This window comes from Caenorhabditis elegans, chromosome I (assembly GCF_000002985.6).
Source record: "Caenorhabditis elegans chromosome I".
In the NCBI taxonomy this organism is placed as follows: Eukaryota; Metazoa; Nematoda; class Chromadorea; order Rhabditida; family Rhabditidae; genus Caenorhabditis; species Caenorhabditis elegans.
The window spans coordinates 8,224,020-8,245,471 of NC_003279.8; the positions used below are offsets into that span (position 1 = coordinate 8,224,020).

The 21,452-nt window shown below is 34.9% G+C and overlaps 5 protein-coding genes and 3 non-coding genes across 10 annotated transcripts; 4 read left to right on the forward strand and 4 right to left on the reverse strand.

Moving 5' to 3' along the window:
- The first annotated feature begins 454 nt into the window (after positions 1–454).
- T02E1.9 lies at positions 455–525 on the forward strand. Its single transcript, NR_003386.1, has one exon. It is a non-coding gene; the product is annotated as a small nucleolar RNA T02E1.9 (small nucleolar RNA).
- spe-12 (uncharacterized protein) lies at positions 520–2,278 on the reverse strand. Its single transcript, NM_059841.2, has 6 exons — positions 2,100–2,278; positions 1,616–1,817; positions 1,107–1,159; positions 989–1,049; positions 834–944; positions 520–788 (listed from the first exon to the last, which is right to left on the reverse strand). Exons 1-6 carry the CDS (start codon positions 2,238–2,240, stop codon positions 589–591), a joined length of 768 nt encoding a protein of 255 aa, NP_492242.1. The 5' UTR covers positions 2,241–2,278; the 3' UTR covers positions 520–588.
- On the forward strand, positions 1,871–1,935 carry T02E1.10. The gene has a single exon (NR_050296.1). It is a non-coding gene; the product is annotated as an Unclassified non-coding RNA T02E1.10 (non-coding RNA).
- T02E1.11 lies at positions 1,871–1,935 on the reverse strand. The gene has a single exon (NR_050297.1). It is a non-coding gene; the product is annotated as an Unclassified non-coding RNA T02E1.11 (non-coding RNA).
- Positions 2,279–2,472: 194 nt separating the features above from the next.
- kri-1 (FERM domain-containing protein) lies at positions 2,473–16,618 on the reverse strand (the record flags this gene model as incomplete). Of its 2 annotated transcripts, NM_001026692.7 has the most annotated exons (15): positions 2,473–2,617; positions 2,867–3,001; positions 4,375–4,476; positions 4,525–4,624; positions 11,438–11,592; positions 13,638–13,795; positions 13,841–13,991; positions 14,042–14,248; positions 14,688–14,817; positions 15,002–15,135; positions 15,183–15,348; positions 15,444–15,821; positions 16,233–16,372; positions 16,424–16,505; positions 16,558–16,618. In NM_001026692.7, the coding sequence occupies 15 exons, from the start codon at positions 16,611–16,613 to the stop codon at positions 2,522–2,524; spliced, it is 2,190 nt and encodes a 729-aa protein (NP_001021863.1). In that variant the 3' UTR covers positions 2,473–2,521. The 2 variants fall into 2 exon arrangements, with proteins under 2 accessions (NP_001021863.1, NP_001021864.1); NM_001026693.5 differs by lacking the exons at positions 2,473–2,617; positions 2,867–3,001 and having other exon boundaries at positions 3,973–4,476; positions 16,558–16,613.
- Positions 11,728–13,483, forward strand: T02E1.8 (the record flags this gene model as incomplete). 2 transcript variants are annotated; one of them, NM_001263781.3, is made up of 6 exons in its annotated part: positions 11,728–11,794; positions 11,947–12,016; positions 12,529–12,632; positions 12,792–12,874; positions 13,024–13,092; positions 13,178–13,483. In NM_001263781.3, the coding sequence occupies 6 exons, from the start codon at positions 11,728–11,730 to the stop codon at positions 13,283–13,285; spliced, it is 501 nt and encodes a 166-aa protein (NP_001250710.1). The 2 variants fall into 2 exon arrangements, with proteins under 2 accessions (NP_001250710.1, NP_001250711.1); NM_001263782.1 differs by lacking the exons at positions 11,728–11,794; positions 11,947–12,016; positions 12,529–12,632 and having other exon boundaries at positions 12,821–12,874; positions 13,178–13,285.
- A 1,496-nt stretch (positions 16,619–18,114) lies between the features above and the next one.
- Positions 18,115–19,553, forward strand: nsph-2 (Nematode Specific Peptide family). Its single transcript, NM_059843.6, has 3 exons — positions 18,115–18,452; positions 18,501–18,687; positions 18,984–19,553. Exons 1-3 carry the CDS (start codon positions 18,121–18,123, stop codon positions 19,485–19,487), a joined length of 1,023 nt encoding a protein of 340 aa, NP_492244.1. The 5' UTR covers positions 18,115–18,120; the 3' UTR covers positions 19,488–19,553.
- A 121-nt stretch (positions 19,554–19,674) lies between these two features.
- Positions 19,675–20,944, reverse strand: col-63 (Nematode cuticle collagen N-terminal domain-containing protein). The gene is made up of 2 exons (NM_059844.8): positions 20,863–20,944; positions 19,675–20,813 (listed from the first exon to the last, which is right to left on the reverse strand). Exons 1-2 carry the CDS (start codon positions 20,927–20,929, stop codon positions 19,735–19,737), a joined length of 1,146 nt encoding a protein of 381 aa, NP_492245.1. The 5' UTR covers positions 20,930–20,944; the 3' UTR covers positions 19,675–19,734.
- Positions 20,945–21,452: the final 508 nt, after the last annotated feature.

Sequence of the window (21,452 nt, forward strand, 5' to 3'; positions counted from 1 at the left end):
TTTGCTCCACGCAAATGGTATCCAACCAAAATTTTCTCCAACGAAAATGTACCGACTGCCGGGCTCAAATCATAAATTCATAAATTCAGTCGGTGAAAACGAAAAAAAAACTGCTGTTAAGATAAATTTTCAGATTGAAAAATCAAAAATATTAAAAAATCCGAGATAATTGTTATCGCGAATAAGCCTAATTTGCAATTAAACATTAAAACTGCTGTTTAACTACAATTTATAGTATTTTATAAAACGAACTCGTTTAAATATTTTAATACAAAATTAAGTTATTGCCATCAAAAACTATACGAAAACACCTATTCTCAATCTTCCTTTTCTATTCGGTACACCCTGCATTCATAAGCAACCTCCTGTCTCTATGGAAAATTGACTCGATGGCGCAACTGGGAACGCACTCGCCCGTCGTTCGGGCGGGTTCAATCCCTGCTGTGGCGCGTTTTCCACATGATGATACAACCATAGCATGAGCTGGCAGCAGTGATCGCTAAATGTCATAGTTACACAGATGGGTTTTCGCTTTTTATTTCAAGAATTTTTCAGCAATTTTTAGGTCTATTTATGCGGAATTTCTGTTCAATCGAGATCTTCTACAGTTCGTTCAAAGTCTTCTTTCACTTCGCTCATTTTTGCAATTGGTGCATATCCCTGCTTCATATTCTTCCATGCTGTATGTACAAGCCAGATAAGCTTGAAAATGACAGAAAAGCAAATGAATAGAATGTAAATTATCATGAGTGGGGTAATCTTTTTATGGCGGAAGTATGCATTGAGACCTTAAATGGTATAAAAATGATTAGTCACAACAAGAAGAGACTTACCATCCGAATGAGCTTCTGCGCTACTCTCATTTTTCTTCTGGACTATGAATTCCTGTGGATTTTCAACCCATCTGTTTTCATGAACATATCTAACTGCTTTTAGTTCTTCCGCTGAAAAAACATATAACTTTAGTTTTCAAAAAATGTCAAGTTACCTGTCGGTTTGTAATAAATTAAATAATCAGCAATACCAGTATTCTCGAATGCAAAGTAGTCCTAAAATTTTTGATTAAATCTTGTTTTCTAAACTTAAAAATTTAAGTTTAAACTTACAAACATACTGTATATTCCATCAAAAGAATTCGAGTAATATCGCTTGTTTAGAACTGTAATATTTCGAATTGATTTCTCAGATATTCTAAAGAAAAGGCCCTTTTATAGACTCAAAATTGAAAAAAAAAGTTATTAAATCTTACAATAAGGTTTTTCATCAACAGTAAGACTATCCTGTGTGTGCGGCAATTATTTTTGGCGATTATACAAATTGGCCGATTGCGGCATGTTGTTGCAATATTTTTATTAAAATTTAGTGACAAAATATAGAAAAATATTTTATTGATCTGAAATTAACAATCGTTTCAGTTTAAAAATGTTGCCGTCAAACTTTTGGTGGCAATTTTTCCGCACTTTTAATCTGAAACAAATGCCATTTTCTTTTCTGACCATTAAATATTTTCTCTGAATTTCGACACAAAAAATATTGGAACAACATGCCGCAATCGGTCTGTTTATAGCATTGGCAAAAATGATTGCCTTATGCCCCTGAATACTAGAGTACTCACAAAACTGATTTCCCAAAATATCTCGAGTTGGAAAGCATCCAAAGCGTACAACTTTGTTGGACGTATTCAATCCATTAATCATAATCGGCATCATTTGAAAACCGCAACTTGGGGCTCGAGTATGACATTCGGTGTAATAGTATTTTTCAGTCGCGTAAAAAGTTTTCGACGTAATTGAAATTAGATCTCCATGGATGCAACGCTAGAAAAGAGGTTACTGGAGATGTACGGTGTCACTTTGAAATGTTTAAAAACATATATATAAATATATATATATATATATATATATATATATATATATATATATATATATATATTTTCTGCGTTTTTCTGTTATAGATTCTTGGTTACAGTGGTAGTTCTTAATGAACCGAGAAAAATTTTAAAAAATCAAGGAACTCGAAAATTTCATTTATAAAATGATTCACTAACTTTCGATTGGCCAGAACAGTCTCTGAATTCTCTGAAAGTAATATAAAATTACCTTATCATCAGTCTCGTTTCCAAACATTTTATAACGTCTGTCTTCAAGATCTTGATTATTTTTTTCCTCGCTGTGCTCCGCATTTAACAAGTTTCGACTCAAAAAACACAACAAAACTATGTAAAATGTGCTCGTATTCATATTTTAAATATAGTTTGAACTTTTCGAAAACCCGAAATAAAGTTAAAAATAGATTTCTTTGTTATGTTTTATCACGTGAAACATTGTATGAAAGGGTATAATTTTGATCAGAAAACGTGGGAAATTGAGTGTTTTTCATCCTTTTTTTGACTCAATTTTCGATTATAGAGTTGAGGGAATTTGAAGGGAATAAACATCATTCGTTTCTGTGAACAAAATTCAAACATTAAAACAAAAATCAACAAATTTATGAGATCATCTTGAAAAGTTTGAACATTTTATTAAGATTTCTGGAATTTTCGAAGAATCCCAGTGAGAAATTTCATTTGTGTAGAGACCAAAATGTAATACGAATCACGTACTCGTTGCGCATCAATCTAAAAAAAGGATCTTAATGAAGTACTGTAAGATTTTCGGAAAGAGCAAAACTATCACATATTTTATTTTATTTTTCGACTATTTTGTTCTGTTAAATTACTAAATTACTATGTGTAATTATGCAACAGATGGCGAATGTCGGACGAATCGGTAATATAACATTACAAAAGTGTGCAATTAAAAAGTTCATAGCTCTTTTTTCCGAGTTCTATGGAATTTAAAATTTCACAATTTTTGAAACCATTTACCTCGAGAGTCTTGCTTTCTTTATTCGACGCCGTGAATTCGTCGAATCGAAAATTTTTGACGGTCCACGTTTTCTTAAAAATAATATGCAATCCATGATCATTCACTCCAACCAATCCTTGTTCAGTTCCCATGCTCTATAATTAACTGTAATTGTGATGCACTTCCAGTTCTATACCAGAAGGGGGTTCTTGACCCCCGTCTGTCACGTTTAATGATTTGTCAATAAGTATTTATAATCTTCTGTTTAATGGTGGACTATTGTCATTGAGGATTTTGTAAAGATACTTTCCTAGTTCCTGGACCGAATATTATAACTAAACACTCCAATACGTTTGAGATATAAAAAAGTTTCAGTGAAAAAGAAAATACAAAGAAAAATTGGTCGATTGGCTAGAAATTACCATTTCCCTAATAATTTTATGAAAAGTTTAACTATGGTATTGTGTCATTTCAGCACAGTTTTTCGAACATTTCCTTATCGGCAATATCCAAAAAAGATAATGTTTGGTCCCAGATACCATAGACCGATTCATGACAGGAAGGTATTTAGTACCCCTCTCACCGCGTATTTCCTGAATTCTTGTCCATTTTCTCCCCCCACAGAATTCTATTCACCAACCAAATTCTTCAAAAGGCTCACACTTTAAAGACGGCGTTTCAACGGCTAGAGCACTTCAGAATCCGGAAGACCTTAAGGAATTATCTCACACTTTTCCATAGTAGTGGGCACCGAAAGTTTTTGGTAAAGTTCGGAAATGACGGTGGTGGGAGAGTGTTCGATTTCAAATGATGGAGTGCATTTATTATTTATTCGAAGTTTGGAGCAGTTAACTGGGAGGGAAAGTTCATGTATAGTTTCTTACTCGATTCCCAATATATCAACATAATTTTTGAATAACTTTAACTAATGAAAATTAGAAACTATATGGCAAGTTGCTCATGGGCGATTGGACATTTTTGAAACATAACCAAGTAACAAGTTATTTCAGTATGACAATTAAAAAAAATTTTGGTTTAAAGGTGGAGAAGCGCCAGTGAGGAGAGTGTTTTAAAACGATCGTGATAAAATGCTATATGTAGTATAGAAAAAAAACGTTTTAAATTATTTTATTTACAGTCAGACAACTTTGACAATTTATCAGAATGTTGCCTGAAAATTTAAAAAACCCTTAAGCATCTTTTCAATGTTTCGTTTTGAGATTTTCTGGAGATTGACTATATTCAAACAAAATCCCAAATTGCTCTACTCCAGCTAAAAACATCATTTGAACTTTACCTACATAGAGGAGTTTAGTCTAAAACACGAAATCACAAAAATTGCCCTCATGACATAATGAAATATGAAATACAGTGTTTTGACAATCCACACCCTATAATAATCGTTCGAATTTCCGAATTTCCCATGATTTGCTGCTGCTAGGGGTCATTTGAAGAATTGAATGCTTCTCGCTTTCAAGGACAACCCTTGTGTTTCCGTTTGTTCATTCAGTCAATCCTATTTTCTCACCTTTTTCGTGAAAACGTCCACATCGAAAAACGAGGCACCGTAGGTGACAAGACCTCGAGCCATTGAAATAAACTCTGCTTCAAGCTGCATATCGTTCTGCGTCTGAAATAGACGTTTTGTATTTGAGAAGTTTTTATTCGGAAAGTGTACCTCATTTTTTCTAAGCTGTGCTTTAAGCCTATCCGCCAATTTCCCTCTGTCATGATTGTCAAGCATGTACTGTGGATATAAATTCGATAAGTTTTTTGATCTGAAAAAGAAACAGTTGACGAAGTTATCGTGGAAAGTCGTGACGTTGTTCCTAATCCAACATCTTTTCATACACCCAAAAAAGTCGGAAATACCGCGCATCTAACAAGTAACGGACTAGGGATTTACATAAACGAGCTGCACTTCATAATGGATAATCCCATTGTCGATTAGTTTGTGCCGACGGACAACTCTTCTTTTTTCTCTTTCCGTATCTCTGGGTCTCTCGGCGAGAAAAAACGGGATTACACTTTGTGGATTTTTTTCATGGAGGTAAACTTCTATTCTAGATGCTTTTAGTTAAGCTGTGGTTTTTTCAATTTGATTTTTTTGAGCTGTGGGAAGTTTCTTGAACTTCAGGAAAGGCTCAGAATTTTGGTTTTTGGGAAGATCGAGTCTTGTATGCGTGTATGTAGTATTAAATTTTGGATTTTTGTAGGAAAATTTTTGTGTGCCTCATTTTTTTTTAAAGAATTGAGCTCTGTAATAATCAAAACATCAATATTAGTTCTGGTGTTTTTTTTCCATTTTTGGTTTAGAAATGTAATCACATGGAATTCGCGTTGTATTGCTCTTTATCAAAATGTTTTGGGATACAATAACGAGCATCAGTCTTTCTCTAGATCTGCAAAACCACTTCTTTTTGATTACTTTCAGAAAATCCTTCCAGCTTTTCCATTCATTTCCTTTCCCCATCTGTGCTCTCTATCTATGTTGAACTCTTAAGGATGTGCTACATCCTCCCGAAAAAAGAGCAGTAGTAAAGGATATATAAGCCTCCAAAATTTCGCGCCCCATTTCGGAATTGATGTATAGTCATGTTGTTCTTGCGCTTCCGACACCCTCCTCTTTTGTGCTCTTTTGAATTTGCACATTTGCATCTTTTCAGTTTTTTTTTTTGAAGAAAGCTCATCAGTTTCAGTCAAAGGTTTTCATTTTCAATTTCAGTGAAGAAAATGAATGAGGTCAAGAACGAGAAAATTGAGCTCAAGGGAATTGATATTTGAAAAAAATACGAAAAAAAAGAAAATAAAAGTTGCAAGTTAGCACCACGATTTTATCAAATTTTCGTCAGCTTAGATTTAACCTAAAAAGGAGAAAAGTTATCTTCAGCGGAGCACTTTGTTCTAGACAAAGTTTCACTTCCACGGCCTGAACGAAATAAAGTTTTTGGAGCAATTTTATAGACCTTGAAAGAAGTGATCAAATTAATTGATATATTTTCAGATCGATAGTGCACGTTTGCAGCTAATTTTTTGAGGTCACCTATTATTATGAGGTATCTCTTTTTAAAAACAAAAGTCTAATTTGGAAGTCCAGGAAAAAGGTCAAACATTTTCTAAAAAAATGGAGATAGCTATCTAATTTTGAATTCAAGAAGCTCTTTCTTTGTATTAGAAGTGCCAACATTATTGTGGTTCACAAGTTCCCATGTGCTTATCCTTCCGGTCTTTCTCTGTGTTCTTCCGCTTCAGAAGACAACAACATTCGTATGCAATATTGTTTTTATTATGCAACATTTATGCAATCCCTCTCCTCTCCCTTTCCTCCCTAATTTCTTCCCAATAACTTTCCAATGCTTAGGACCTCTGTCCTTTTTCCCAAAGAATATCAAATGAAGCGTGAAAAGGGGTCCCAAGGAACCGACCAATTTGTGTGTGTTTCCCAAAACGTAGACGGAGTTTTATCCCTCCGTTTTTACTTTGGATGTCATCATAACAAACTTTCTACTCCCCCTCCGGTTTCTTTTTTCCCGCAAAGAATATGGGTTTGTGAGCGAGGAGAGAGACAAAAACCCAAAAGATGGGCATCATCAAAAACATCGCATTTTTACGGAAAAATAAGGCTGGAACATTTTTTTTCAATAGAAAATTATTATTTTACTGAACCTCTGCTTGCATACCATATCAATACGTAGGTATTCTTAATTTTTTCGCGGTTTGCACTACATTCGAGAACTGTACAATTTTTAAAACAAATTTGTTTTTTGTAGGAAAATTCTGAATGAATAAGGCAATTTCTGAAAAGTGTTTAAAATTTTCAGCCCAATTCGATAAATAATTTTTAATTATTTTTTTGAACACACTTCTAAACACCTTGCAAATACTATGCGTCTGCGAAAACAGCGTTTGGAAGAGCTTTCTAAACTCGAAAGTAGTTGAGAATTACTAATTTGTTAACAACCTCATTCTAAAAAATTATTTGGGTCTTGCCAAAAATTATCAAATTTCAAAATTTCTGGAATTCGGCGATTAGAGAAAATATGAACTGTACTTCTAAAATTAATATTTCTAGATCAAATTCAGAGACGCAGTAGGCAATTTTATTTTTTCATAAATTCTGTACATTTCATCAACCTTGGCATATTTTTGAAAAAACCCAAAAATTGCCAAAAGTATCGCGCACCCCTGCGTCTCTTGCCACTTTTCAATTTTAATTTAAATTTCAACGCGTTAATCCATAGTGTTACATGAAGAGATATCTTGAACCAAAAAAAGAGGGCTCTTCTTATCCGCCTCAGCCAATTTTTCATGTTGTTGATTGCTTTTTCTGCTCACCCGACTGACATTTTTCATCGCCTTTCCTCCGGAAGAATGCAACTTTTTGTCTTGAGTCTTATGTTAGACAAAGAAGTAAAAACACCAAAAGTTATTGAGGACTTTTTTGGAACTTTAGGATCAAAAGATATTTGAGTCGATTCAAATATCGTAAACAGTTCTTCTATTTTTCAAACTTGCAGCTTCTATTCCGGAAAATTACAATTTCCTCCCAATCACTCAGTTCACACACTCTCATGAATAATTCAACCTCAATCACCTTCACATCCAACCAACCCATCAATCAATCACCAAAAAAACAGCTCTTCTTTTTCCCTATTTTTCCTTTATTCTTTATTCCAATCTTGTTGTCATCTGACCCTTCTCTCTCTGAACACACACAGATAATATGGTCCCATCTCTCCATAATTATGCAAATGCAAGTGTATAAGAGCACACACCTGCACACTAAAAGAGGTCATTTCGTTAAGCTTATGCTCCCAATTTTACGACTTTCTCACCCTGACAACAGGATATTCTACACCACTTTGTCCAATTTTTGCTCAGTGGTATTATTTGGAGAAAATTTCCAAAAGTTTTGCTATAAAAAACTATTTTGAACGCGGAGTAGTGGTTTATCAAAAGCAAACTCAAAATCGACAAAAAAAATCCGAAAAAAATTCTAAAATTTGTAAGATTTTTCAAAATGTTTTGTCAAAGTTTTGGCAAATTACAAAAGCCCGTGAAAGATGACGTCATCCATATACAAACAAGGTATTAGTTTTTTAAACCATCTCTAGAACATTTTGCAATTATATGAAAAAAACGGTCTCTGAATATTTAGGGATAAATTGATTTACTTTGAAACTGTAGAAAATACCAAATCTATTTTGGATAACAATTTTATAGTCATCTCCTTCGGTTAAAAAAATCTGTCGAAACTTAAAGTTTTCTAGTCCCTGTCCAGAAAACTAGGTGCGAATTAAAAGTTTTGGGGGCACTGCAAATAGTGTGTAAACAACTCTTTTCACCCCTTTATATGTACACATTTTCCCATTTATTTTTCAATTTTAAAGTAAGTAAGGAAAACGAAACGAGTATAAGAAGGACCATCTTGAGATGTGCCAATATTGCAAAATAGAAGGAGGAATTATTTTTCCGATAAAAGGGATATGGGATCAGGTTACTGTAAATAGGAGGGAAGAAAAACGGCTTATCGCCTTAATACACTTGACAGACACACAGTAAATACTGGCTTCTATTGATTGCTACTGTTTGGAGCTATGTACCAAATTTTTAAATATCAAATTTTCATTTTTGTAGTTTCATGAGAGACAATCTATGGAAAAATCAATAAAATATTAGGATGCAAAATACTTTTCCAATCTACTCTGTGCACAATATAATTTTCCATCTTTGGAACTAACAATTTGGAAAGCACATCATCAAATTTTTAAATACTTTAAAAAACATCCGTAAAATTTGACTTTTTTTTGGCAATTGCCAAAAAAAAACAAAAATTTTAAAACGCTAAGGCATATATTATTCTTGCATTTTAGAAAATGATATTTTTTCTTTTAAAAAATTGAAAACGTTGAACATACAACATTTAACGTATTGCAATGTTCATCTTACTTATGCTTACTATCACAAAAATGTGAGAAAATTCTTTGACAATTTATAGGTAAATGAGGATAATTTTAAATTTATAGTCAAATTTTTAAATTTATAAGGTTGTTTAAAAATTCCGCCAAACAACAAATCTGTGAAATTTCCAAAAATCAATTTGCCAATGGAAACTTTATTGTACCATACTTTTTTATCCCACTCCACGCACTCTTTTTTATTTTAACAAACGTTTAAAAAATAGTCTATCTATAGATAGACATTTTCCGATAGCCCCGTATTGGATATCAAAACACTCCATTTAAAAAATAAAATTTTCATAAGAGAAGAGCATCTGTTACAGTACTCCCAGCACTGACAGACACATTGCCACAGCTGTATACTTTTTTCCAACTTTTTTTCTAGTCATCATGACCCTTTTCGACCCTTTGGCACCTGGCAGTGTCTTGATGAAATAAGCTCCGCCCCTCCTGTTTCCACCCCACTTTCGCGCGTTCGCACTTCTCATTCATTCATTCATTTGTTAGTGTCTGATGACGAGAAGAAGGAGGAGGAGGAGACGTACGTATCCAAGAGTTTTCCCGGGACCATTTTAACTATGCAACTTCTCATTCACCACTTTTCTAGCCAACTTTCAAAGTGACGCTGAGCCAGGCAATTGTGCCAAAAATTCTAGCAAAAAAAAACGTTTTTTGCCGTTTTGCTCATTTGAAACTCTGCCTTACTTCTCGTTTTTCACTTCATAGTTTTGTGCTCAAATGAGCACTTCTCGTTTTTTCCTCCGTAAATCGTTTTTTTTTGTACAAATGGGGTCTCGCAAAAATATCAGCAATGGGACATTTTTGGAATTTCAAACTATATTTTTCTGTCTGTTTGTCTGTTTAAATCCTTTTCCTAAAACAAACGTCAAATTTTTAGGACCAGTTTGTGGGTCAACTTTCAAAAAAAAAAGATTTTCAATGAAACCTATAAAAATCAATCCTTTCCGAATATCTAAAACCCATTTGAAGCGTCTTTAGAATTTGCGTTAAAAGTATTTAAAGCTATATTTTACACGCGAAGCTAAAATATTTCCCATAATTTCCTGCACCGCTTCCTCGTTTTTTACTGCAATAGTTCCATATCCAATCAGCAAAAACAACTGGTATACCCCCTTCTTCTCTATAACTCTTCTTGTCAAAAAAAGAGTTAAACGAAAAAAAAGGTGGATGGGGAAAGGGGGCAGGAGGCAACAAACAAAACGACGACAAACTGCTCCAAAATGAGCCCATCTCATTTCCCTTCTGTTTTTTCACTCTTTTTTCTCGAAATGAGTGTTTGCCCCCGTACTTGGCTCATTTTCCATGTTTCTCTTTTCCCGGGGTTGGTGCCCTCCATAGCTAATTGCCGGGCTTCTTCTCCCAATTGCTAAGCAGGTGTCCTCTAAATTTTCGAAATACTTGCATTTTGAGCTTCCCGGAGAGATAGAGAGGAAGAAAGCTATAAACAACTTATCAGAATCCGTAGAAAGGTGGCAGAATGTTGAGTGAAACCCCTCATTAGGCATCCCCGTATTGTTGTGAATGGCTTCCTGCACTAAGCGCCCGTGCTTTCATTTTGTGTTCCCTTGAGAGGAGGAGTGAACCTTTTGTCATGGAGGTTTTAAAAGTACGTTTGAGCAAAGAACAAGTGATGATAAAAAGTTCTATATTAAGTTACGGAAGTATTCGTGCACTTTTGAGAGCTTCGGAAATTGAAATAGTCGATCACATTTGTTTGCAATATTTTCTATTTTTCAAAAAAAATATTTAAATATAGGCGGTTTTTGTACCTTCCATTTTTGTTGGATTCGAAAATCCAAATTTTCCGGAAACATGGAAATCTACAAAAAATTCTACTTAACATTTTGAAGATTATAAACATTTTTGGGTATTTTTCAAAACTATTTATTGCCTTTCTGACCTTTGTTGAGCACGTTTTGTCAAAACCCTGGTATTCTGCCCTTAATACAGAAACATGCAATATTTACTCCAGTATTTAAATGTTTCAATGAGTTCTTTGATTTTGTATTCTCACAAATAAAGGTTAAAATTGCTCCAAAAAATATTCCCACAATCCGAAATTTGTGGCAATTCGAGAACTTGAAGTCAGCAACTCATCAAAAATTGGTCAAGTGCTCCAGGGATCTTCTTATGAATTCTTTTCATAAGTAGAAGAAGAAGAGAGTACTCTCTATTTCTCTTTTATTCTTTTACTTGCCGCTGCTCTATACGTTCACACCAATTTAATATTACTAGTTTAATTAACTTAACGTTTCCCTTTCTATGTTTCTTTTGGTATTATTGTTCATTACTTTCATGCTTCAAAGTTTTGTACTTTCGGAGGCCAATACCTATGGTTTCAGAACATTATACTCCTTTGAAAAATTCTAAACTTGTCAGCTAAAACTAAGAATAAATATATGAAAAAAGGAAAAAAGAGAATATAACTCAATTTTAACAAAATAGCATCCCTTTTTCTCGTTTTATGTTTTTTTTTGAAAATAGTGTTCTCCCATTTCTTATTTTCAATTGCAGACGCTCTGTCAGACGCAGTTAAGATTTTTTTGTTGAGATTATATTTTTCTGATTGATAACACTAAAAACACTAAAATTTCTATTTAAAAAACTCACGAAGGCTTGAAATCTCTGCCATGCATTGTTCTGCAAACAATCGCTGCAAATTTTGTGATTTCTTCTTTTGAATTTGCAATTAAATGGCCAGCCAGATATGAATGAATTGCTTCATCGAGAATTGTGGACCACGCAAAACTGTTATTGTCCACTTTCTGGAAGTTCTTTTTATTTCATCAATATTATAATTGCTTCATCTAGATCTAAACTTATTTTGACAAAATTTTCTTTTGAATGATTTTTTGAATTTCTTGAAGTCCCTAAAGCTTCAAATTTATCAGTATTTCCAGATGCCTCGAACTCTTCCCAATCACCTAGTCTTCCAATTATTCATCACAATTTCAATTGTTTCATTTGGTAAGTTTTCCCTCTTTTTATTTCAAAATTAGAACAAACTCGCACCTGTGTACATGTCTAGGGAGTGTAACTTCAAAACGTTTCTCTTGAAAATTTCAAAACATTTTTACGACAAGATTCTCGTGGGTTTTTATTTTTTTTTTAACGTTCAGCAGTCTCGTCTCTCGAATGTATTCAATGTGCACCAAACAGCGCTTGGTATTCGGAACAAGAAGAAGAAAGGTACGTTTTCATTTGAAATGAGGGGATGAAAATTATCGAAAGTAAAACAAAAGTTAAATATAAAAATGCCATGTGTAGGTGCGGGAATTTATTTGGAGCTTCGAAAAACACAAAAATTGTGAAAATAGCAAAATTTCACAAGGTGAAGAAATTAGGGATTTTGGTTTAAAATACTCAACATAGTTTTTTTTTAAATCCTCAAATTCCGCTAAGGAGAAGCAAAAAAAGTTTTTTTAAAAGAAAATCCACTTTTAAATTGTGTTTTTTCATTTTATGGCTATGTTTTGTTCGAAGCATACCTCGTTTGATAGGTTTAACTTTGATATTGCAGTATTTTTTGAGTTAATTTGACCAGGAAGATTCAAATTTGGAAAACCACTATTTTGAAAAAATGCTTAATTTTGTTGTTTTTTTTTCGATTTTTTAGTGCTGCATTTCAAATTTTCAGTAGATTATGAGTTTTTTCTTGAATTGTACATCTATCAGGAATTTCTGAAAATCCAAGATTTCAGAAGAATCGAGGCATGCCGTCAAGGTCTTTTAGCTCCAAGCCCATGCACAAATGCGACACACACACATTGTATTGTCAACTGGTACCGAACAGGAGGAAGTTCTGGTAATTGCGCTTTTTTCCTCTGGTCTCACTTTCCCGCCACCAAACCTAATTATAATAATACCGACATTACATTTTCTCTCACAGCTAATTAGAGGATGGTCCCGACCATACTGTTTATCCCTCCATATATTGTCCCATATTGTTTATATGTTTTTGCAGAGAAAATTGTGACGAAACGGCATTGTGGAATGGAATCTGATGTGACGGGATGCACTTTGTACAACTCGAAAATTAGCCGAAAGGTAGGTTGTTAAAAAGAGAAATCAAAATTCGACCAAATGTTAAATTTTTCTATTTTGAAAGTGTCAAACTCCCACTATCGAGATTTCAAATCTATTAGCAAATTTGAAACAGGAGTATCATTCGTTCGAAAATTGATCAATGCATTTAGGTCCGCCGACATTTACTCAGCAGAGACGATTCTCATGATCGCAAGGAATCTGTTGCATCGTTTGTTGAGGTTTGGTTTTTTTTCGCTTTTACTAATAGAGTTATTAATAAGACTAGAATAACTTTACAGTATTTTAGAAGTTATGAACTTCCAGGTTTGCTCAACATCATGCCCTATTGGAGAATGTGTGAACTCATCGAATCTTCGTGGAGGAATAATCTTCCCAGTCGTTTTTGCAGTTTTATACGCAATTTTTCATTAACTAATTTCCGTTGTTTTAGATTTAATTAGACATAATTCCTATCCAATACCAATTTTACGGTGTTTTTTTTCGAAAATCCCAATTCAACCGGTTCAATTTGCTATACTTTTCCCCACCAAATCTTGCTCATCCCATAAATTTTGAATATTTAAAATCCAAAATGACTTTTGTAATTTAATAAAACAATTTTCATGAATTTTGTATTTTGGCATTCGAAGTCTTCAGGTTGTAAAACTTCAATTTCAGAAGTGGTCTATAACTAATATTAGTAGTGTTGGTCAGAATAGTAACTTCTCTGATTTCTCTTTTTAATGTCGAAGATATTTATAAAAATTACAGCCTCAATGCTCACCGTAACAATTTCCATTCTTGCAGTAGCATAGGCATTTCTTTTTAGCTTAAGCCTTGGTGTTTCAAATGGAATATCTCCAACGAGCTTCCGTATTGTAGTATTCCACTTATCAACTTTTAATTTGCCATCTATTAGGGAGTCTGGTTGAAGTTGAAGTGCTGAAATATTAAGAAATTCATAAAATACTGAAATTATAAACTTACACATTGACTCTGAATACACAAAAAGGGCAAAACAGTTCATTTGTTCTCTATTCAGTTGTGTTTCTTCTGCCAATCTATCCAATACTTCTCCTACCGTTGCCTCTTCTGGAGATCGAGATTTTATACTGAATGATCCAATAGATGTATCCACCTAAAATCAAATTGAGTAGAATATTTGGCTTACAGATAGAACAATCTCACATTGATTTTAGATTTGAAGATTTGCAATTCGAGAATCTTTTGAATTGCCGGATGATTTCCACAATAATCAATAGGTCGGTAGCCTTCATTATTTTGAATATTAACATCAATTGAAGCATGAGATGTCAGAATTTCAACCAAGTATTCATTTCCATTTATAACTGCATACTGTAAAGCTGTTGCTCCTCCTTTGTTTTGAGCATTTATCTGAGGTTTAAAAGTTTTGAATGAGACATTTAAAATTGTCACCTCAAAAACATTTGGCAACAGACGTGAACAAAATTTCCAGATTTTATTTTGAACGTGTCTCTAGCGTTAAAATTCAAAGGTATTCTGTCGTTTGACATTCCGTAATTCCTCAAGTAGTATTGCACATCATTGCTAAGTTTTGGAAACTCGTAATTCGATTGTTTTTGTTTTATAGAATAATTGCTAACTGACAAAATGTTTGTTTTTCTTCTTTAGTATTGCAATTTATAACTTTCTATATCTGTAGAAGGAACCTAGATATAAGTTTTCAAAACGGAGTACCTGCGATGCTAATAGAAAAATATGGTAGGTTTTGTTTTGAAACTCAAGATTTGACTTCAAATATGTATCTTATTAAATGAAATATGCTGCTATTTCGAATAGAAAAAAGTCTCACGGCAGTCATTTGTGGCGAATTCAATAGTTCGTGAACAACTTCCAAGTGTCCATGAAAACAGGCATAATGTAATGGGGTCCAACTGTCATCGTCTCGTAGATTACTGTCCATACCAATTTTCAGGAACCTCCTAAAAGTTTCAAATTATTATTTGGTTTCGTAGGCTATTTCGAATTCATTGAGGCGCGAAAAAATACCTTTAGGTTTCAGGATTGAAAAAAAAGTTTTCATTGTAAAACCCCGGCCTATTTCCTTTAAATTTGAAGAATATTTACAGATAATGTAAATCTTTTATCTATAACGTTAAACCTCACCGTATCTCCTCAGCATTTCCATCTTCTGCAGCTTTATGCAACGGATATAGTCGACTTCTCATATCTTGTGATGTACTTGATGCAGCTCTTTGTGCCCTACATTGTTTAATTCCGGGATAGAAATATACACATGACTGAATATTTTTCATTATTTCAATAACACAACCAAAAAAAAACCCACCGAATCTTCACTAGCGAAATTTGGATTGAATGCAGGATTTATTACACTTATCGTGAACTTGTTGTACCGTAACATGGCAATTTTGGCAATATTTGCCACGTGGACACGATCATCTAAATCAGCGGATGCCGATGATACATTGCTACGGACACTATGAGACATGTGTCTGAAACATTTTAGGTGTATGAGTTTGGAACAAAATTTCTCCTGATTATTCTAAACTAAAGTAGAAACTCTGAAAAAAAAATTACAAGAACCTACCTAATACATTGTTCCTGAAGATCAATAAAAGCTGGATTATGCACACATGTCTTGATTCTTGTTCTCGAAGATTCTTTCATAAAGAAATGTGATAAGAAGTAAGAATCGAAAGTTTGTGAGTCAATCAACCATCGTTCCAATATCAGAATCATATTTTTTGTATGAATATCAAACATTTCTGGCTGATTGTGACACAGATTCACCATTTTTTGTAGATTTTCATAACGAGAATTTGCGACTTCAACTGATTCCTTATTAAATACTGGAACACATACAAGTGAAAGTCCAGGAACATGTCCAACAAATGGTTTTGTTGAAGATGATGGTTGATGCAGATCATCGTGTAATGGAATACGTACAGATCGGCGAATTATGTTTCTGAAAAATTATAAAATTTTTATGCAGAAATATTTGTCAGGTAAGTTGAAGAATTGAGTAGATTTCGAAAATCTTTTTTTTTTTGTGATTTTGACTTGGTGCCAGTATTTTGGAAAAATTGAACCCAAAAATATAGACTTGGGTATTGTTCAAGCCACTTAGGTTTTTTCCCAGTTTGATCTAAATTTTTCCAATATTTAACCAAAATTTGGATAAGGGAAAGGCAAGATTTGGTTCAAGCTTGGGAATAACTTGAAAACAAACATTTTTTATTGGGCCATTTGGATAAGAAATTGGCACCAATTGCCGAGTTCTCTTTTTTGTTGGAATTTTAGAACTTTAAAAAACAGAATATTAATTGTACGAAAAATCATAAAAATTAATTGGTTTCATAGTTTTTAAAAATCTTACCCAGTTCTCTTAAAATAATCATGAATCATATCTTCTAATGTGCTCACTTTCGATGGTTCAAAAGAGAAATTTGGGAGCTTGAAAACATCGGCTCCAATTGTATGTCCGCCGACGGTAACTCTCTTTTTTATATTATAATCCTGCAAAAATAGAAAAAAATATTTCATAGTTTGTTTTTCTCTTCCAATTACATGTTTTACTGGTCCAAAATTTTTTGCTGTAGATGGCTCTTCTTTGACACAAATTTCAAAATCCTGAGCTGATGGAATAGCTCTGAAAATTAAAGATTCCCATACAATTCATGAAACATCAACGACCCACTTACTTATCGGACAACGCACTTATTTTAAGACGTACGATTGCCACAGATACTTCCGCCATTTTCTCTGAAAATTATTTTTAGTGTGTGTTTTGAACTGAAACCAATGAAAAAATAAAAAATAAAGAGAAAATTGTGAAAAGCATATAGTTTTTAAAAGACTTTACATTCAAAAACTTGGGCTAACATAGTAAACTAAAATTTGGGAAGCCAATGAAGAATACAATTTTTAACAACCTAATTTGAAATTTCATAAGAACCGGAAAGATTTTAAAACATTTAATTTAAAAAAACATCAACTCAAACTAATCAGAAAACTCGTTAGAAAAACACATAAACAACCAATTAAATTTTAAACAAATTTCAAATTTCATAGATTAAACTACAGTTTTGCCTACAACATTCTTCACAAAAAGTCAATAACCTCCGGAAAAATATTGCTATAAAAGAGTTGACAAGAAGCAAGAGGAATCTAAAAACTGTCCAGGTAATCAGTTATCAGTTGCCACACCCTAAACTCCCCAAAAAAGATGAAAAGAGAGTGAAAAAGAGAGCAAGAGGCATAGAGACAAGGCGGTCGAGTAACAAAATGTGCATTGATTGGTTTGGCGGCGATTTATGTTAGCTAAGCTCTTGACACACTTATCTGGCTGTTTTATCAATATGTTTTATGATCGGTTGAAGTGGAAAAGCATGCAGTACGTATCTCTTGGTGACGAGTTATTTTTCAAAACTAAAAAATGTATCTTTTTTCAGAAAAAGGGTATTTACAAATTATAATAATCAGGTAATAGTTTATTAAACTCGAAATCTTGATTTTCAGAGTTTCAACAACGCAAATTTTGTTGTAACCATTCCAATACATATTATTTTTTATTTTCCCACAAAAAACTGTATAAACATCCTAACAACGCCCGACCCACCCTAAATATAAAATCAGTAGATGACATTCACGATAAGATAACGCGTTGAAATTTGTGGTTTCTCCGAATTTGTTAGTGTGTGCTGATGAGAAATAACTTTGATACTTTGCCCAAAATCTGCCGAATAACTGGCGCCAATCTAAAGTTTAAAGATGAAAATGATTTCATGATGTTGGGGAAGGTCTGAAAAACTACTTTCAAAACTTTGTCTTCTACAAAAGATGAATGTTTCACGCCGTTTGAATCATCAAAAGTCTGCAACAATGGATTTTGGAACAATTTTAGGACCTCTGAAAGCAGTCAAAAAATTAGTTGAGAATATTTCAGATAAAAAGTTAACCTGTTGAAATTGTAAATTCGTCACTCAACATTCTGCAGTGAAATGTCATCAGTAAGTAATTTAACGGGTTGCTAGCTTGACCCAACCAGTTTGAAATCTAAAAATCATTTAAATACTTGTGTTTGGTACTTTGAAGCTGCGAATTTTCTCAACAAAAAATGTATTGATTATTAAAATTAATTTATCCTTGACAAGCACTATTGAATATTGTATGATATTTTTTTAAACGTGAACCTAAGATTTCATTAGATGATAAACTTTTTGGAAAGTTCACTCTTCATAAAAATTTATTCCCGAACATCCAAGATGCCAGTTGCAAAAGAAGACTCTTGGGCATTCCAACCAATCGGATCACCATTTCCTGAAGCTCCTGTTCGTGTTCCAAACCAGAACAACCAATACGTGGCATTGTGGTATAAACATGGAAAACCAATTCATGGACGTGCTTGGAACAATGACGGGGTTGTCGAATGTTCGTTCCCATACAACAAAGCGGAGTTGAAAGGAAAACTGGATTTGGGTGGACAGATTCAAATTCTTCAGTACAAGGGAGACTACAATTCTCTTGGATATTGGTATGAATGGCTCCCGTTGAAACAACGTCATGAGAATAATGAGGGTATTCGTGAAATTGTCAGGTAACCTTCAAAATCTTCTAGGAAAACTCGTTATTTCAACAATTGTAGATGTGGAAACTCGGTTCCAGTCTTAGCTAAACTGAAGGATGGAACTGATAAGCTTGGTTTTCTGGATTTGAATACCGAAGTTGCTTTGTTCTCCAACGCTGGGACCACCGAGAAATACGAAGGCGGTGCTACTGCCAATTTCATGACAATCTTCCGTAATCTTAGACCTCCACCAACTGGTCTCAAGGTGAGCTTAAACTTTAACCAGTGCAGGGTGGAAAACCAGACCGAACCGGATGATCCGGCATCGGCGTAGTAAGCATGACGTAGGCACGTAGGCATACATGAAGAAATCATGAGTAAAAGGAAGCATGCACGTGGTGGATTAGTCGCAGAAATAAGAATGCCAAAATGAGATTTAATCTGATTTAACCTCTAGACAGGCAAGTAGGCAGCCGTAATAGTAGGCACGTAAAGTAGGCACGTAGAGTAGGTACGTAGGCGGACACCTAGCTATGACTATCAATGCATATTCTTTTTCAGGTTTATGATGATCTCTGGTACGATCTTCGCTACGGTGACAACTTCCCATCCAACGCTGTTCCAGCTGATGGTCGTGCTCTCAATACGGAGACGGGACCACATATGCAATATGTGGCGCTTTGGTACAAACACGGAGACCCAGTTTTTGGACGTTCATATCCTAGTTCTGCCGGAAAGACCATGGCTCATTTTGGAAAGAATAATCAAGAGAATGCTGGTCCAGAAGTTGGTTCAATGCAGTTGCTGACAGTCCCGGAGGCTTCTTGTATGGGATTGGAATACAAATGGATGCCTCTTTCTGAGGGAAAATCTAGTGGATGGACTACTGTACACATCGGCAACTCGGCTCCATGTATTTTGAAAGATGATAAGGGTCTGGAAGTTCTCGGAAATTTGGATTTGACTATTGAGAAGGCATCTGCTGGTTATGGTGGAAAAGAGAAGATTATGACTGGTGCGGCTGTGGCCAAGCTTAAAGTCTTGTTCAAGAGACGTTTGGCTTAGGGATAGAGAAGAATTACAGCTGGAATCTCTGATATTTCCGTTTTGAATAAAATTGAATATGAATTTACTGCAATGTTTTGCTAGAAAAGACGATACTTTCTTAGAGTAGCCACATTCTGCAGCATTTGACTAGAAATATCTACAACCAATCCAGATTTCAGAAATTGTGCTAATATGCTTGGAAAACTGCAATAAATAATTTATTAATGTAAAAATAAATTCTTGACATTTATAAAAATTCCATAAATTAAACCATATGAGCTCTGGCCACCTTTCTTCTCTTATATGGCTGGGCAGCTGGAGCAGCATCATGAGCATCAGCAACTGGAGCTGGCGATTCATAATCGTGAAGCTTTGGTGGAGCAACTGGAGCTGGTGGTGGTGGATGTGGAGCAGTTGGAGCTGGAGCATCATATCCCTTTGGTGCTGCTGGAGCTGGAGAATCATATCCCTTTGTTGCTGCTGGAGCTGGAGCTTCATAAGACGCTGGTTGGGAGTCGGATGATCCAGTTGCAGCCATCTCAGCGGATCTTGGTGGACATGGACAATAGGCAGCATCAGCTCCTGGAGCTCCAACCTCTCCAACATCCCCTGATGGTCCGTCTGGTCCTGGATGTCCTGGTTGTCCATCAGCTCCAGCTGGCCCTTCTGGTCCTTGTTGTCCATCTTGTCCATTCTCTCCTGGTTCTCCATCTCTTCCTGGTCCTCCTGGAGCTCCTGGTGCACCAACTGGTCCTGGTTGTCCTTGTCCACGAGTTCCGTTCTGTCCAACTGGTCCGTCCTCTCCTGGTGGTCCTGGAAGTCCTGGAGTTCCTTCATCTCCTTCTGGTCCATCTGGTCCTGGTTCTCCATCTTTTCCATTTGTTCCATCAACTCCAAAATCTCCATCTGGTCCTGGATGTCCTGGGAATCCATTTGGTCCTGGTGGTCCTGGTGGTCCAGCTGGGCACTTCACATCCTTATTGAAGTCAGCCATACGATCCCCTTCAGTTGAGTCACTTCCTGGATTTCCAGCTCTTCCAGCTGGTCCATCATCTCCTGGGGTTCCAGGATTTCCTGGTGGTCCTGGTGGTCCAGCTGGACAATCCTTTGGTTGTGGTCCACAATTGCAACCAGAAGAACCGGATGCAGATCCAGCAACTCCAGCATCTCCATATCCTCTTCTGAATCTTTTAAGGAAGGTCTCGAATGGTTGAACAGCATCTTCACGTGGAACCATTGTAGTCCAAGCATCTTCAGCAAGAGTTTTGAATTCAGCAAGATCCTCATATACTCCTGATTGGAAGGAATTAATGTCGTGAAGGACAAACAGTGCGGCAAAAATAGCTGAAAATTGAGACATTTCGTGAGCAGAATGACTTAAAAATGAATTTACCTGGAACAATAGCAACTCCGCAGAGTGCAACGGCAGTACCAGCAACCAATTGTCCAGATGTTGTCATCGTTGGATGATGTCTATTCGTAAAAATCGTTGCCATTATATACGTATCCAAAAAGCTCAAAAAAAGTAGATCTGCGTGTTGCATAATAGCCAGTTTTTCGCTTGGAAAGGATCCCCTATCCGTCTACTTTTTTCTCAATTTTTCGGCGATACACCTTCCCTTTATCGAGTGTTATTTCACATAGCAATAACCGATGGGTGTATGTGGCTTAGAATTTCAAGAAATTAATGATTTTTCTTCTTGTGGTTTGAATATTATTTGTTATATTTGTATTTTAACCATTCAGAGTTTTCATAACTTTCATGAAGGTAAATGTACGTTTCGACGAACTGTAATGCTACAATCTTCTTCCCTTGCATAACATGACAAGCTCATCATGTTTTAGAAAATTATTTCTGAAAACTCATTGGTGGCGATGCTCCAATTGTAAGAACAAACTGATACAGATAATCTGGCTGAATCATGAGAAAATACTTCAGAAACTTCTTGCTCTTCGATTTATCTGTAACTTTTCAGCAAAACA